Source organism: Anopheles bellator, chromosome 2 (genome assembly GCF_943735745.2).
Source record: "Anopheles bellator chromosome 2, idAnoBellAS_SP24_06.2, whole genome shotgun sequence".
In the NCBI taxonomy this organism is placed as follows: Eukaryota; Metazoa; Arthropoda; class Insecta; order Diptera; family Culicidae; genus Anopheles; species Anopheles bellator.
Window position 1 is genome coordinate 68,382,018 of NC_071286.1, and position 18,153 is coordinate 68,400,170.

At 51.0% G+C, this 18,153-nt stretch overlaps 1 protein-coding gene across 1 annotated transcript in view; it reads right to left on the reverse strand.

Moving 5' to 3' along the window:
- LOC131211399 (CUGBP Elav-like family member 2) overlaps positions 1 to 18,153 on the reverse strand; it is a 103,583-nt gene that overhangs the window by 57,545 nt on the left and 27,885 nt on the right. The window contains exon 4 of the mRNA XM_058204841.1: positions 10,473 to 10,521. Within this exon, the coding sequence (XP_058060824.1) occupies positions 10,473 to 10,521 (49 nt within the window). The remainder of the gene's footprint in view (positions 1 to 10,472; positions 10,522 to 18,153) is intronic.

Genomic DNA, 18,153 nt, shown 5'->3' on the forward strand with positions numbered 1-18,153 from the left:
GCCGAAAAGAAAGGTATATAAATCACAACGGACCGCGAGTTTGTCATCAAGACCTGTGCGGGGAGTAGGAGAATCAAAGAATTTCAAACAAACGACTCCATTATGTGAGTATCGTGCGCGCGAGTTGGGATTAGAGAAGAGATCCCGGCCGTGTGGAATCGAGAGAGCAACGGGATGACCTCACCCCGAGCGAGAGGAGTGACACTAAACGAACCCCCCGCGATCATTGTGTGCACTCTGTCCCGCACACATACGCGATCTATCGGAGATGATCAGCCATCGGAGGCTGGCTGCTGCAAGCCGACGATAGATCGGCGCTCCCCGTAAGATCAAGCCTCACTACGCTCGAGCTAACCTCGGAACATCGTTCGGTTGCGGCAGCAACAACCGCCACCGGGCGCCTGGAATGTCCACTGGGGGGCCCGACCCCGCTCCTTGATGCAGTGTAAGTGCTGTGTAATGGTCGCCCCGCAACAAATGGCCACCGGGCGGTAGAAACCCGGGGCAACTCTCTTGCGCTCGAGAGACGTTGACAGAAACACGTTGGCCCCGCAAACAGGTCCGGCGGCAGATTCAGGTGCCCCGCCGTTCGCGCACAGGCACTGGGAAATGGAAAGCGAAACGCTGAGCCACGGGACCACGAGATGATAAGTGACTGAGCGCGGTTGATCCAATCAGCTGTTGGTCACACTTTGGACGCAAGTAAGCAAACCCTGACACACCAAGTGTCTTACGAAACGTGCCAATAAAAATCAACTTCAAAGCCTAAACAATAACAAAAGCAACCCAGCGATATTGAGTTCTGCACATCACGGTATGCAGGAATTGTCCCTATTAAAATAGATGAAAGGCTTAAGGTGCAGCACACGTTGTCAATTTTGGTGCACCGTCGTCGTCGTCGTCATCGCCGTAGTCCTGATTATAAAAGGGCTTCGGGAGCAGCAACAGCAGCAAGTCAATGTCGGGAGAGATGAAAGCAAATTAACTGTGGGTACGTGGTGCCGGTAACCTTGGTGTCCAAAGCGAAGCCTTTCCGCAACACAGGAGTGAGGAACAGGAAACGGTTGGCGTTGGTGTGTGGCGTTGATATGGCAACATATTTTCTATTTCCGGTACTTCACTTCAAACGGTATTCAAAATCAGGATCATGCGTCGGTAGGCGGCCGGCTTTCTTCCGTAGACTTCTCTCAAATCTATGCTTCCTACGCGTCCGCTCCCCGGGAGTAAAGCAATTTCTTTCGAAGCCACTACCGGGCTTCGAGGCACTCGCAATTCATTCTCTGCCCCATATCAAAGACCGTGAATCCCGTGAATGGTGGCCAAGCTTCCCGCTCTGCGGGGAACTTCAATCGAGCAGAGGCGTATGGCTCAGCCGAGAGAACACCTCTGAGTGCGCCACTATTGTTCCCTAGGTCAGATGATCTATCACCTCCTTAGTGCCGGGGGGGTCTGAGAACCCCCCAGGCGGTAGCAGGTTTTGCCTTGGTTGCGTCAGTCGCAAACGTTTTCATTCTGGACCCAGCACACAGAGGGCAGCAGCGAACATCAAATGTTCATTTCCAAAACAAAAGCATACCACAAGCCTTCAAAGGAACAAAAATAAGCCATCGCCAAACGGGGTCTTAAATGGACCCGGGCCACCAGCTTTCATGTGCCGGTGTGCTGCCTGCCTGTCAAGCTGGCTGACTTCTCGGTTTTGTCTGCAACGAAACACTCCGACGCGTCCAACATCCGGACCTGATGACAAATCGGAAATGGTTTGGCCACACTCGCCAGCCATTCCTGGCCAAGAAGGGGGCCACCATCAAACCGACAGCATATGTGTGAGTGGGGCCGCGCGTGTGGGGGGCTACCGCGCCCCGAGTGATAAGTAGGGTGTACGAGTCACCAAAAAAAGGCGAACGAAGTTGCACCCGGGGAACACACTTCCGAGGTGACTCTGTCTCCTCTGTCGTTGCCGCAACCATGAGGTAGCATACATTACTTGGCCCTCATTTGCATTTTTGCCAACCCCGCACGGGTTGGCTCGCTACCTGACCGGTGCATGAGCTTATGTATCTTATGTGTATCTTCTTCCAAGCAGTTCGTCATCGGACTGGAATGGCTACCTGGCGACTCGAGTGTGACGCAGTGGCGATTCCAACAAAAATTCTCCCCAAAAAACCCCTGGACAAGTAAGCTCAATGGGGGGCCACTATTAAATCAAAAGCACTGCCCCATTCCTGGATGCTGCATCCTCGGAGGACACGCCGGATACCTGATTGCCTGATGGTGAAAGATCATCTAATTTCCCTCCAGAGACAGAGAGAGAAGGAGGGCCAACCAGCCGCTTCTCGGACGTTAGACAAACAACTACGTTGCAGATAGGAAAGGCTTCCTCTTTTTGCTTTCTCGTTCTCGGAAGTTCGCATAGTGGTACCGGAAAATCCACCCCCACGGGAGAAACCTTGTTGTGTCGCCTTGATTAAATTTTCCCCGAACGTCAACAATTTTCCCGAGCCACGAATTCCGGTCCAGGGTGTGCCGGATGGATGGAGCAGGTATCAACGGCACTCTGGAACAGGAGCGAAAGTAAAAATGAGATGCACACAAAGCTCCTGACCGACCTTTGGCCATGATGACGGCGGCGACACATTAGCTTTCCGTCCATTGCTTGCTTGACCGTGCTTAAATGGCGGTCTTAAACATCCGCTCCTGACCCATCCCCGGCGGGAGCAAAACCATAATTAAAGGAGTAAACGCCACTGCAACCACCCGACCCCGGGCGGCAGTGCATAAAGTTCATGTTTCTCTCCATCATCGTCCACAGCACGCGCGCGGTTTGGAGAGAGTACTGGAAGTTTGAAGAGGAAAAAAAACATCATAAAAGAACTGCGCCGCCACACCGGGGTAATGCGATACTGTTACGGAAGCAGCGGAAAAACTGAGCATCGTCCGGCGCACCGACTTCCGCCGCCAACAATTGCTGGACCGCCGTCAGGTCCCAGGTCGGTACCGCCTCACTTCTCGGTGTCAGTAAGTTAAGTCTGTCAGTGTCACACACCACTTCATTTTAACTCCTGCCAGCTGACGACAACCTCTGCCATGTGTCCCCCGCAGGCAGATCACGAATGATGGGCTGGGCTTCGTTTACTGCCACCGACTCGCAGCGGCGGCAGCGGTGCGCCTCTGTGTCGCTCACTTTTAAATCCCCAAGTGGACAGCCCAGAGCGGGGCAGTAGCAGCATCAGGTGCTTCAGGTCACGCCGGTGGAAGATGATTAAATTTCACTTTCCGTTTCTAATTAACATTGTAGAGTGCGGACGTGGGGTGTCCACCCTGCACTGCAGGGTACGGCCAGTAGCAGCGCAGCAGATGGGGAGTCCTCCTGGCGTGGTGACGCTTTTCCGTGGAGATATTTTTATAATTTCTGCATCGCCTGCGCCGGCTCCAAGTCGAGGAGCAGATCGACGGGGCCCCATCATCACGGCGACGGCGCCGTCTTCGAACGAATCGAAATCCAATTTTAGAACGTCTCTCCCGCCCACAGTGCACGTCTCCCGACCGACGGACCAATTGGCCGGACGGATCTCCGTCCATTAGTATGCGCCCACTGAAAGATGGCGATTTTCCGGATGGATGGCGCGAAGAATGGTACGATCGCCGAAGACAAGCCGGTGCGAGCTGAAACGATAATTAAGTGGTGGCCAAAACATGGCAGCCCAGCTGTTTAGCTGCCGGCGACACACCGTGTCGCCTCGATTTTCCAACCCCCACGCGGCCACTTGAGACGCGGACTGCAGAGTGCTTGTGTGGCCACATTTGCGAACCACCTACGCGCTCGTTGCGGATCGTGTAGCATCGCCCGGTATTGATCGCAAGCAACAAGCGCCAGGCCAGCAGAAGATCAGCCCGTCCTTCTGGTGGCTGCCGTGAGCCAAAATAATGGCGCGCTCTGATTAATTGCCCCAAGCTCACACCGTCACCGGCCAATTCGCGGAAACTCCCAACACTGGCTGGGCGTGTCCGACGCGTAAGGCGGAAAATAAAAATCGACCGTTGAAAAATGGTGACAACATCCATAATCGCACTACCGACGGAACCGCCGAAGGTGTCAGAAAACGCATTCAGCATAAATTAACAGGTCAACCGCAAAACATGGTTCTGGTGGGGTAGGTCGCCACCCGCCCTGCCCGTCCGTTGACATGCTGTTGTTGGGTTGTTTTGCTGCACGTTGGCTGGAAGGCGACAACGGAACTCGAAACCCACAGCGAAGCCAGGTTGGCCGCCGTGTAGCCGCCATCTGGCGGATAATTGACCACCGGTGAGCATACAACATAATACCTCCTGATGTTTCCGCACCAAACACCGTGTGTCTGATGACGTGGTTGAGCAAAAGCTGAAGAAGAATCGAAAGCATTCTGTTCAGAGGCACAGAACGGCATCCTGATACCATACATTGAGCCTACCATGAATGGAGCATCGTAAATATATCTGAGTTTTAATTCCTTTTCTGAGAGCGTCTGACTTTGACAATAGAAAACAAAACAGTTTGCAATAAACAGCAAACAACGATGAAAGAAATCCGCTTGCTCCTTTGTCCGTGGATCAGACACAATGGCTCCATCCTTGCTCCGGTAGCTCCATAAACCCGGCCGCAAATGTGACGAGCAATGACGGAACCGTCGGAGAATGCTTTCGTCTTGCATTTGTATGCCAACGTCCTTCGATGAACCCACCACAGAATGTGAAAGACAGTTGCTTCGGTTGCATCTGGTCCTTCGCAGAACTGCTAATCCGAAACGAAACTGTAGCGAGTCTCATCCTATTTTAAACCGACGTAAAACAGAAAATACTCGTCACGGATCGAATCGAATTATTCGGGGGAGATGTTTTCTTGCGTCCCCAAGAAAAGCGCGCTTCTTGTGGCGAACTTCGACAGCATACGCCGAGTTTCGGGGTGCAGCTGCATCGTTGCGTTTCGAGGACGGTTTTCACGTTCGTGTAAAAGTGCATCGTCCGCTCCGTATCGATATTCACCGAACTCGACCACCACGGATGCAAATGACAATTTTACACCCTATAAATCTTTCACCACACGCTCCATCAAGCGCCCTCCGGTTCCGGGGCCCAGCGGGCGAACTTGTGCGCCGTTTAAGAAAATTCGATTTTTCGGCTGCCCAGAAGATCGAGTCGATGGTGGTGCAGCTTCTTCCCACCAAGCGCACGGTTTCCGGTTCGATGGATTCAATTCCAGAGAACCGCAAATAGCCTTCCTTTGCATGGTAAAGTTTAGGTTTAATTAGTCCGTCGATCCGAGTCGGTTGCAAATGCGCTTGAGAAACTTCTAAAAGAAAAAAAAATCGAAGTGTAGATATTGAATTGAAGCAAACTTTTTCTGGGCTGGAGTTGGGCTGGATGTCAAATGAACTGTTTTGCTATGCCATTTTACCCATTTTATATCAATTGCCCACCGAGGACCGAAATAGAAATAAAGAAATATTTCTCCGGTTGCAACGGTTCGGAAAGCTTCAAATGTTTCGTATCACCAAAAACCCGTACACCAAACTCCAGGCGGTGCTTTTCCGGCGTGTCGTAAAAAAGCCGAAAAACTACCGCCCGGCGCATGACACAAATCTCACAAAACAATATCGGCGCACCGGGAACGGTAATGGTGGGCAAAACAATGCTCGGCGCAGGGTAGAACACAAAAAAACGTATAATCAAAAACTAGTTACTGCAGCCTGCGGCAGCTGCGCCACGCCGTAGTGTTTCGGGCCGTTTTGAAGCACCGTTTTCGGGGCGGCCTTTTTATAACCTTTTTAAACCATAAGCCGCAGGACTCTGGACGTCGTCGTCGTCGTCGCCGCTGGGTCGAATGGCCGCACGAAATTGCAGCTCGGCCCTGGAGCATAAACCGGCCAGGTGGGGGCGCTGGCGTTTGTCGCCCCGCCGGCCGTTGGTCGGTGCTAGGCGTTTGATGGCGTTTTTAGTTTATAAAGCATGCTATGAAATGCCTCCCCTTTTCCGGGCCACGCCGGACGATTATTTTGCTATGTTTTATGTAGTCGCCCGGCCTGGCGGGCGGCAGGGCCGAACAGTAAAGCCCGACAGTCCCGATGCAAGTTACAACTGCCCCGGTCCAGGCATTGGTCGAGCTTAGTAGCCGCGGTGAGCTTCTGGCGTTCGACAAGTTTTAACGAGGCAGCAGAAAGAGAGCGAGCGACAAAAACCTTCCGCCGGCGCAATAATTGTGAACCCTTGTGCCGCGTTTGTTTCCGGCGAAAACAGTTCACCGACGCGGCCACGTCACTGGCGTGGTGTGGCGGCGAGCGGGAAAATGTAGCAGGATGTGAAAAATTGTTTATATGCAGTACACGTTCATAAATTGTTTCAGCATGTTGTGCCGTGGCCGTTCGGTGCAGCAGCGACCGGACGACGCTTTGGATGAAAATTGGAAAATCGAGCAACCGGGCGATGACATGTCCGAGTGGCAAGGACGATTTGGCATGCGAGAAGGATGGCAAAATCTAAAACAGTTTCTTTTGCACAGCGAAGCGTAGTGCAAAATCCTGCCCAACCGGTGCTCGGGCGCATAATAACACTTTCATGAGAATGTTACCTAACCGGGCGGGAGTTGCGACACCGGAACATGCCAAAGGTAACATAGATGTCGCAAACTCTTGCCAATGCACCGCGTTGCTTGGATGCTTTCTTCAAATCGTCGATCACATTGATAGAAAGGTTTTTTTACCGTGCTTTGCATCACGACCACAAAAATGAGTGTTCGCTCGAATCAGGTAAACTGCGGAGGCACTAACCTAAAATATGAAAACCATATTAGAGAAAATATCAGCTTCTCCACAAATAAGGAGTCCTCACCTTCAAAGATTCCGGTTCGTTTACAGTGCGAACACCTCTCCTCTCCGGCTGAAGCCGCTCTCGCTGTGCTTTCTGGTGCGGACCTCAACCTTCTCCAACAGAGCAACCAAAGGAAGCAATAATGGCAACTTTGACTTGCTGGAATGTGCCTCTTCTGGCTTGTTGGGACGGGCGGCATACTGGCAGATATTTCACACTGTTTCACAACACTTTTCACTGGCCACAGTTTTCCATTCACGGAAGTGTATCGCGAACAGCAGATAACCCGCCGATCCAGCTGGGCGCCAAAATACAACTCCAGAAACGTCAAACGTCAACTGACGTTTACACTCCAACGGATAAATTAGATTAGTAAACAAACGTATGTTTTTCGATTTCGAAACAATAAAAAGTGCTTTTAAAATTAACGCAAAATGACCGGTTTTTCGAATTTATTCAACGTTGGTAAAAATAACACTCTAAAATGTCTATAAAACGTTTACAATATTATTCACCCTCCGTTCCTGCAGTGGTGTATCGCTTGGATCGGTTTCTTTCGTTCCCAACGGCCCCGATTAAAGTATGCAAAGGCCAAAAAGGTTAAGCAAGAATATTCGACCATAATTAAATTAGGCAACATCCTGCCGCTCGACCTTTCGCGGCCCGCGGCAGCTTCGTTTAAGTGAAATTAGCAAACTACCAGGGCCAGCGGTGGAACTGCATACCACAACCCCAATTTGCGTCAATAAACATGCGATTTTTATTTCACTCCGCTCTTCGCTGATGCAGTCCGCGGGCTGGTCCATTCAGGACATTTGCAGCAGCAAAAATACAAGTCGAAGTCAAGGATTCGCGAACCTTTACGGCGGGGGCTCTCTTTCGGTTTTTCAGCCTGCGAATTGTTGCGGTTCCCGGTCACAAAGGGTCACCGCCGGCCGCGCCATGCCACGCGAAAAGGTTCCACCATCAGAATAAATGCAACATTCAAAAACCAATCTCCAAAAAGGAAGTTCCCGGGAACCTTTCCCCAGTTTCGCTTACCTAGCCCGGGGACAGGCAGACGGCTCTGTTTCAGGCCAGAGCATCATCAGCGTCCTTAATTATTAAAATTAAATTTAATGAAAGAAAATCATTTCCATCTGAATTTTTCATTGCCTTTTCTTCTGTTTTCATTCGCAACCTTTTTTTTGTGGATCAGCCGTTGGACAGCGAGGCGGTTCTGGAGATGGTCGGAGACGTTTTTCTAACCGTTGGTGGCCCCATCGACTTCAGCCAGGGTCTGAAGTGGGTGCAGAGTTTCGGACTCTGGACTCTGGCCCTTCATTACGTTTTGTCCCGCGTGAAGCACTGCGAAAAACAAGGCTTTTCACCGAATAAAAATTTGCAACGCATTCGGGGAACGAGGTTTAAAAAAGCCTGACGCGCGACTTTAATTACAATCGAAAATCGAATTACCGGTACAGAACTGGGAAAGGCAGGAAGAATACGCCACCTCCGCCAACACAAAGCACAAAATGGTCATCAAATAATTTAATTGAAGCCTTTTGCACCAAGTTCTGCGTGTGTACAGAAGCTTGTGGCTTCGTGTTAAGATATTGCCCATGGTCGTTCGCGGAAAAGGCGGCCCCCTGATGGTTGGTACTGTTATCGGTTACTTCATTTCCGTCGGCGGTTCCGGGCCACGGGGCAGAAGCGAGCTCATTTCTCATCAATCTTGCTTGTCATTTAGTTTAGTGGCTACTTGAAGGTTTGCCGTTTTTTTCTGCCTTACCTATCTTTAGCGGACCGTCGGCGGTGTCGTCGTCGGACGCCGCCCTCTGGTGGGCAAGAAAAGTGACACTGATAATTGAATTCTTCAAATTTCCGGACCAGCGCGCTTCTCATTCGGCGCCTGTCTCAAACTCCAAAAGGCGACCATTTTCCGCGCAAGGAAGCCCTTTTTTGTGCCCTGAGCCTCTGCGTGGTACCTCTGCGTTTTTTACCAGTGTGGCATGTCTGTCTCCTTGCTCTCTCGATTTGTCGTTAGCATGTCCCCAAAGTGTTTCGCAACATCCGGCGGCCCTCAAGTTGGGGCCCAAAAAAAAGGTTTCCATACAAAGTGCGAAAATGAGCAGAAAGTAGATTGAAATTACCTCTTCAAAGCGCCGCAAGTACCGCACAGGTGCAGGTTCCCGGTTCCCGCAAGCGCCCCTGTGTCTATGTTGTATTTGGAAAATGGAAAATGAATATTTACACATTTCTACACCGGCTACCGGTTCCATTTCCTCCCGTTTACCGGTTTTCCCGGCCGAATGTGAGCCGACTTTCCGACCGGGAGGATGGTACCGTGTCTGGAGAACATTTATCATGTCCGATTCCCCGCAACGGTGCTCCTGGTTCCCGTTGCCAACGACCCGTGTGCTGGTTGACCAGAAACAAGATAGAGAGACAAATTTAAGCACGAATACGGCCAATTCGCGCCCTCGGTGCATTCACGTAAGCTGCCGGTGAGCTCACGAAAAGTTTAATTGGGAAAGTTGTTGTTATTTGTTCAAGCATCAATAGATTGGCTGCGAGACAAGTTTTGGCGGGGGACCCCCGTCTACTTCGAGGACTGAGGAAGTCGCTTCCCACCTACGTACACTCCGGACCAAGTCCTTGAGGGAATGGCGGAATCGGTTGTCTGGTTCGGGACAAGGCCTTCGAATGTTCGAATGTTGTGGTAATCCACTGGTTCCTATGTTAATCCCCTGCAACAGGGCGGTTGGCCAACCCCCCAGGGGGACGCTGACTTCTAACTCTTTTGCCCATTTTTCAACGACCAGGAACAATCACAACAAACATGGTCCATCCGCCTCCGGATATACACCATTTAGAATGCAACACACGCTCGCCTCGTTCAGCTTCGAAACGGCCAGCGTTGCATATTTATGGTCCAATGTCCGTCCGTTGAGCAGAGCAAAGAGAGCACCAGAGAGGATCCATCAGCGTGTTGTAAAGCGAATCGTAATCGTTATTTTAGCAGAAGATATAAACACAACCCGCAAAACATACAAAGCCACTTCCGGGCGTCGGAGTGAGTGAGTTCCCCGATTATTCGTGGCTGCCAGGATGTCTTGAAGTGGTGCGCTCCGGCTTCCCACCGAGCAGAGGGACCCGGGCGCGTTCGGTAAGGATTCACATTTAATTTAAGGCTTGAGTGCCTCGGTATGTGCTGTGGTTGGCAGAAAGCAAACCTTACATCCGGTCTGCGAGGACCAGAACCTCGGCTACCGGTTGGGCGGCGCCAATGAGGCTTAACGGAATTGAAATTGACACTCGCACCAAAACGGATTCCAACGACACGTGGCGTCCTTTTTTTGTATTCCTTGGCGACTTGAGGTAAAGAAATCATCAAATTGACTCCATTCGATTTTGGTGCTGGTAATAGAGCATGTCCTCGGAGTAAGTCCGGAATTCGCGTGATTCACATCTCACATCAACGACTGTTCCGCGCTCGATTAAAATTAATTACGCTACGATCTTCGTGAGAAACCACAGACACACAATAACTGCTTTTCAACTTTACGATGCCGAGAAGGATCTTCATGATGAGAGATCGGTTGGCAACTCAATGTCCAATTCCGGACCAATAAAATCATTGCTTCACTTACCGTTTCGGTTTTCACTGTCAGCGGGCTTCATCTGGATCGGATGGTGCATCTGTAACGAGAAAGCGAATAGGCCATTTAAAACCACTGGTAAGTACTGCGGAGAACCCCGGAACCGCTGTGGCTGTGCTGCCGTTCGTCGGTCGCCACCGGAGCGAACTCGACAAAGTGCACCAAAAACCGGACTAATTCGTTTCTAATCTGACAGCGATGATATTAGTCGACGGACGACGCAGACATCGACAGCGCCAAATGGATCCATTTCCAAACTTGCCCCGGGTACCCCCAGCGCCGGCGATGTGGAGTTGTTGATCGCGCAGCACCGCATTCTGGCAGCATAATTAGCGTAATGGGCAATTTATGGAGTGAACAAGGCGCGCTTGCAAACATCATCGGCGAATCAGATTAACGCCTCGCCGACCCAGAGAGAGAGGGCCCACCCTACACATACGTCTTGCGGGCTGGCGGATGCGTCGTAATTAGCAAATGATTCGCCGAGCTTGGTCTGTACGATGGCCGATGTGTCCGGGAACTAGGTGATGAAACCATCGTCATAACTATTACGGGGTCACCGCGGAACGAGCGCCGCCATGTAACTTTCGGCAGTCAGGCATTAAAGACATTCGGGTAAGGTAAATGCTTAATGGTAGATTTTCTTTCTCCGGCCACCTTCAACCAAGCGTTCCCGAAGGCCCAGCACTCCATCACGTAATGGCGACGGTAAAGCAAATATTTCCTTAATTAAAACTTTCGCTCCTTCCGTTCCACTCCGAGGGAGGTTGTGTTGGTTTGGGCATTACAATTATTGTACTGCAGCGAGAAGGCCGGTAAGAGTGTGTTCCGGATGGGAAAACTCGCCAAAACACTACAACAGTAAGCCAACCGACAAGGATGGGCCAACGGTGCTGGCCTCTGGTTCAGGATCTAGTTTCATTATTTTAGCCACTAGGCCAATCTTCTTCATCTCGCCTGTTATCAGTTGAGATTGTCGGTGACTGTTTATGAGAGCCTCAGCTACGGCCCAAGCGTGGCATCTTGGGAAAACACACCTCAGCCCAGCGGAGAATTTGCAGGGTCCTTGCGAGGGTCCTGGAGCGTGAAGTTTACTTCTGGAAATATAGTTCGAGTGCTATTGTTTGTGAAGTAGTTCCGAGAGACTGCCGGGTACTGGGCATTCGAGTAAACGTTTGTGCTGTTGTGTGCGTTTGTGAACTTCTACCAATCGGGCAAGTGCTTGGCAGCGGCGGCAGAAAACCGTCGCAATCGTTTCTCGTTCTCGGAAGCTATGCAAACTGGCAACGACATTCGGAACTGACGCTTAAGCCCGTGTCGGTACTTGTGAACTGCTTGCGAATGGTTTTTCGTACCATCCAAACGAAATGCTAATGATTGTTTGAAGCACATAAATTATCACTAAACTAGTGACCGATGAATAATTATTCTAAATATTCTATTTGAGATTTCAAAGCATTTTGATGGTTTTCATGAAATTTCCACTTGGTATCGACCAGGCATTCGATTTTCATTTTATCCAGTAACTCAGGACTGATCCTTTCTATTATCTTCTCTCATAATCGAACCTGTCGATTCAAACTCATGGCCAACGCTCGGCGCACCAGGAAATTGAATCAAATCGAAACGAAGCTAACTGAAACAGTGGACCACACCCATTCCTGACAGCTTTCGACGTGCGTCGCAATCGATGTTGTTGACGCCAGTCCAGCACGTTCCTACTCGGAGGTCCAGCTCTCTCTCTGTTGATGTCAATATGCAGACATGCAGAAAATGCAGCCGGACATATGGAATGCACCGTTCGGGCGGTGACTGCCCCGATGAACGTACCATCACCCGATAGACATTATAGGCAAGCTCGTCGCGAAGCTTCTGCAGGGAGTAGGGAGATGTTAGCGGAAGCGACAGAGCTGGGGATCCTTCTAGGAACGATCACTGGAACCGTGTTTGTGGCGCTCTACTTTGTTGCCCAGCCCGTCCATTATTTTAAGCACGGCCTAACTGACATCTAAGGTCCTCTATGCGAGGACCAAAGCTCGGCCACGGCTTGGGTCCAGTGCGCTAATAATACATGCGCTAATTATTATACAATAATTGAGTTTCCATAAGACGGTTGCTGCTGTCGGTGGATGGTTGACCTGATTACCGTGCGCCGCGAATCACTTAGCAGAACTCATCGTAGCTTCCCAATGACGTTTGCCGTCTTGTGGTGAAGGAATAAATTAGCAGCACGAATCCGACTACCCCTTTTGCAGATCTGCGGATCCCGACTTAAGCAGGTGCCGACAAACGTCTAAGACGGTTTCAAATGTTTCATAGCCACTCGTTATAATCACTTAAAGCACTGATTATCGAAACGTACCGATAGGTTCCGGCACCGAGATTCACGCTGTCGCTCGGTCACTGCTACGATGGGGATTAAAAATTCCCAACACGTACCACAGCGCCTAGATTGGGTTCCGTGACGCTATGAATTTGATGGAATTTAGACACCATCACGATATCGCTCAAATTGATCGCTTAACGAGGTTTACATTTCTTTTATTGGCACTCTCGCCGTTCTGGCCACGGCTTCAGCGGCGCGCACCGAACCCTGGCGGCCAGCACTTCTCAATGGCCAGCCGTTTGTTGTCGTTAGTCGGATTTTACCGCCGGTAGAACCAGGACACCGGGCACGACGGGCTATCGATTGGGTAAATTCATTTGGAGAGTAACGAATTGGGCCCGGCCTTCAAAATGCATCCCCCAGTACACGGCGGCTACGTGGGCTGCATCCGCAATCGTCCCGCGGTCAGATCTCGGCGCCGACGCGCCGGACGAGATGGATTCTGAAATGATTCAATTAGGAGGTTTCGATGGCGGTAACGAACGAAAATCGCTCGCCCGTTTTTGACGAACTCTGTGTACGGATCGCTCCCGGGTAGGCCCCACGGAAAGGTCACCCGCGGCACAGAGGCGCGAAACGTTTCGCGCGTTCCGGACACTCTTCAATTAGGCACACTCGACGGTGCGACCGATCCTTGCGCCAGGACACGACCGAACTATACGCACACGCGCGCAGTGTCGCGGTTCGCTTTCGACCACAAACACGCAAACATACAATTTGGCCTCCGTTGGTGCACTTAATTGAGTTCAAGCGACGGCGGTGACGATGGCCCTGGCACACAACGATCAGCACGCTGGCTGGCTGGCCCGCGAATATTCGTCCGCATCGTTCATCGGTTCCAAAAAACCACCCATTTCCGGTCCTTATCGCGCTTAAACTGCATCCTCGTCATCGTCGAATGATCATTATTCGCATTAAGTGCGCTCTTTGTCCCTGCGTTCATTACAGAGCACGAGGCTGGCACTCTTGGAACGGATCGAACGAAGCTAGGACCGAGGGCACGCTTAGCTCGTCCTGGCCCGTTTGCCTTCGGTTCGCATTTCGCCGCATCGTGCAAGGACGCGTAATGTGATGTCTCGCGTCACGAAGAGCGAACCGAACCCATCTATATTCACCACTGTGTCAAGTGTGTCACATCAAATGCTCATCAAGTCATATCGCACAGTGTGCGCCCAACAACTGCTGACTTCATTACGTTGGGGATCTTTGGCGGCCGGGATTTTGCTGATATCCCAACAGCCACCGTGGCGTACCGACGTGGTAATTAAGAACCCTGTACTAGCCGACCAATTGAACGAACCTTAAACTTCACCAGCTCTTTCTCTGTCGCTCTTCAAAATATAATGGCCCAATTCCGTGTAACATACGTCAGTTTAGTAAACTTTTCCCGTAGTCCTGGCCGCACTCAGTGAGGCGGGGAAATTTATTACACCGCCTGTAAGGCGAAGCTGTGGTCCACAGGTGTGCTGTGGGCATCTAATGGAGGCGCCACCGCCGTCAGCGCCATGCACAGGGACAGGAGTAAGTTTCATCATGCTAGCTAGAACCCCTAACGTTGTGCTTCACTCACGACCATCAGGAGCCGGTTCTCTCGGCCTTCATGCAAGTAATTCTTCATTATGGGGCGAAACTTATCCACTGCATCTTAACCATTTTCTGATACACTTCAAGCTCGCTGCGAGAAGTGCCAATCACCATTCGGCCACACTGCCAGGCAGGCAAGCAGCAAGCGAGTGAAGATTTTCTTTTCAAGCTCATTAAGAAGCGTTCCCCGCCGTTCGATGCTCGTAAGAGTCGTTCACGGGACGGCGTATGAAACCAGCTGTAAAGATTTATAGCGGAAACGGCCGTCAGTCTCGCGTAAGTTTTCACTCTACGTGCTCGGAGAAGGGAATGCTTCTGTGTATCCTTTACGATATCCGGTCTTCGTTCGATAAGTTGCTCAATGGTTCTTCAGTTTCCTGCACCGCTGATGCGTTTAACATTGTTGGATTTTCTCTATTCGTATTAATTACAGTATTGTTGCCAAACTCTCGGTAAGTCGGTTCATGCGTAGTTACGCTCTAACCAACGGCTTAGTTTTAATAGGCTTCACGCAAGAAGTACGCAAATTTGTATCAACTCCACACTTAATATACAGACCATCAATTGGTAAATTTAACCACAAGATATGTTTTTAAAGGTATGCCACAATTCATAGCTCTTTCTATTATTAACAGTTTGTGCGCTTCGGACATCGCCGTTATCGCAACTCTCGTTGGTTAGCAAAATGAATTCTCTCCGATTGGCCGTTTCATAATTTATTAAAGCCGAAATCCCGGCTGGGGACCAACTGGGACACAATCGATCGAAATGGAATTACCGAGAGCTCTTTTCGCCTCGTACACCTCGTGTCCTCGTGTACGGTTGCAACAGCATTCACAGAAAACAAACTTATAAAAGGATTAAAATTCGAATAGCCCGGCGGCTTAGAAGCCAATTACGGGGTCACCTCACCAGCAAGGATGTGTTTGTTCACATGCAGACGAGCTGGTCGGCCGGCCCTATGAAGTCGCCTGGATGGGGAGAGCACGACACTGGGACACAGTGTCGTACTCACCATTCCTTGGCCTTGCACCAGCAGCCTTGCTTGAAAGTGCGCACACGTCAAAGAACGCTCCCGAAGAGGGACGGAGAAGCCAAGGACATCTAGTACAGTGCAACAGGTCGTCGGTCGGTCTGTTCGAATCCGGCCCGTCCACCGGGCATCGGAGCACCGAGCGCCTTAAGCACCGTGTACCCGAGTCACGAGTCGTCGTCAGTTCCGGCCCTGACTGCTGCTGTGTCCTTTCGAATAAAACACCGGCGTTCGGTTGTGCTCCAAGTGTCACAGTGCACCCAGTTCGAACGGATTGTGGACGGAGTAGCCGAACGATTTTGTAGTATAATAATCGGTTTCCCATCCACCCCAAAAGGACGCCGACGGATGGCTTTTGAGAGCGGCTGAGTGGCTGAGGTTCCGGTTGCGCAGAGAGCGAGAGGACATCGAATCGGAATATAAATACGAGACAGATTAAATTCAATTAGACTTTCGCTACGGACCAACATGCCGGAGCAGCAGCAGGAGCGTTGTTTTGTCCTTCGAACCGGCCACCGTATCGGCATCATCACGTGCCCGGGCACGTCCTTGCTGCTGTCTGTCTGTCTGTCTTGTGGCTCAAGTCTCAGTGCGACGGCGGTGGAGTCGAATTGGGTGCCAGAAGGCACCAAAGCGTTTCAATTGTGTCGCCGCAGACGGGCCGTGCAAAGCTGGCCGACACGACAGCTGGAATGCCGGGAGCCTCTGGCAACTCCGTCAGATCTACGATATGTGTTGCCTTTAATCCTTGCCGCGCTTCCTGGTGCTTCCCGCCCGGGGACGGATTAACAGGATTTCTCTGCCACCGCACAAAGTATACCCCTTTCTCCCCGTCGGATGGTGTCGGTCTCGCGGTGCCAGAGTAAGGGAGTGTTTTCAGAAGGGTGTCACCACGTCACTACGAGGACGTATAAATTCCACGTAATGCGCTCTCTTCACGGGGAGCACTCAGTTTGACGTGCCGTTGCCAGGATGGGCACTTTTTTCAGCCCAAATCTTCGCCGGTGGATTGTGGTGGACTCACTAACGCTTCGGATCGCCATTATTTGTGTTTGCCCGTCGGTTTTGCTCCCCTGCGATATTTTTTCTCTCCATCAGCACTTCAACGCATCCCGCATCGTGCCGGCCGTTCATCAATTGGCGCCTCGTGTCTAGACTGGGTTCTCCCGGTCGCGCTTCGATGTTGCTCGGGTGTATCCTCGCTGGCGCATGGCACACGGCACGGCAATGTTATTGCTGTTAATTCCCTCACCTGGGAGTTATAAACATGAATTTTAATGGCACAGCATAAACCAACTGTCGACGACGGCGAAGCAGGATCCGTAGTTGGCTTTGTTTGACTTTTTGGGGCAGCCGGATTTTTCCGGTGCACTCCATCGTCGTCGTAGCTGGGCCTTCCGTTTTCTGCCGCACCACCACCCAGACTCGGTGTCGGATTCGATCCGGGCTGATGTGTGGTGCGGTTGGCTCGGGGCCACCTTCAAGAATTATCTCCTCTTGTTGACAATTGGCGCCGAGGGTACGATTGCAAATATTGGTCGAGCGCTTCCGGGCCGGCCACAAGATGGGGTTGCCCCGTGCCGATGCACACACCACCACCGAGTTCACGGAGGAGAGTTCTTGGCACTTGCCAAAATGATCCCCCAATCGACGACCCAGGACGACGAGGGTCTCCCGCCACTAGACACGCTGCTGCCGCGCTGCTGAAGAGGGAAATAATTGCACGATTATGACACCGGAATGGGGATGCGAAGAAGCCAGCCAGCGCTCGCTTTAAGTTGTGCTCGTTATCGGCGCTCCCGCCCGGTCACAGGGGCCGGCCAGAATATCTCCCAAGGACCCACCGAAGAACCTTAGAAGATGATGATTTGGAGCAGTAATTTCTACTTTCGTATCGTGTTGCCTGCCACCGTGCAGCGACCGTAATGGCTTCATTTGGGACCCGTTCGCAGCTCAGCCCCAGTGCTCCCGGGAGCCGGTATCGCAGTGAAGCCATCGAGACGTTGTTGTGTGTGCTTCGTGCTGACTGGGGAGATCCAGGTTCCGTATCGTCGTTCCGGTCTTCGTGCCACGGACCTATCCGTCAGGGGCCGTTGGTTTGAGTATTTCGAAGTTTAAATAAATTGTACATGCACGGGCTCTCTCCGGTTCGGTCGTTTTATGGGCGGGCCATCCCGCGCAGCGCTGGCTGCTGGCAGATAAGAGGCCTTAAAAGTTAAAATGCTGCAAGTTATGTTGGGGTTTAATTGAACGCATGAACAAGATAAAGTGGTCCCGGTGGCGTGACCCTACAGCGAGCGAGTACAGCAAGACCTAAGCCGTGAAAACACTAAGTTTTCTCAACTATTTCTTATTAATTCTTTCTAAAATATTTTCCTCTTACGTCAGTGTATCTGTAAGATCCAATGTGCGCCTTTATTTAATCATGTATTGAATGAAAATGTTTAAACACATTCCTTTTGAGTTCGAAGCATACATAAAGCGAGCTGGATGGACCCTTGCTTTTGCAACGAATTAAATTAAGAAAACGTTAGTTACTCGGACGGTTGGTTAAAGTTTATTGTAATTACAACACATTTTCACCTGAGAGTCGCTTGTTTTTCATTTTCCCTTCAACAACACAACTGGTTAATTCTTTAAGCATTTTATACTTCATTCGTAAAACCGAC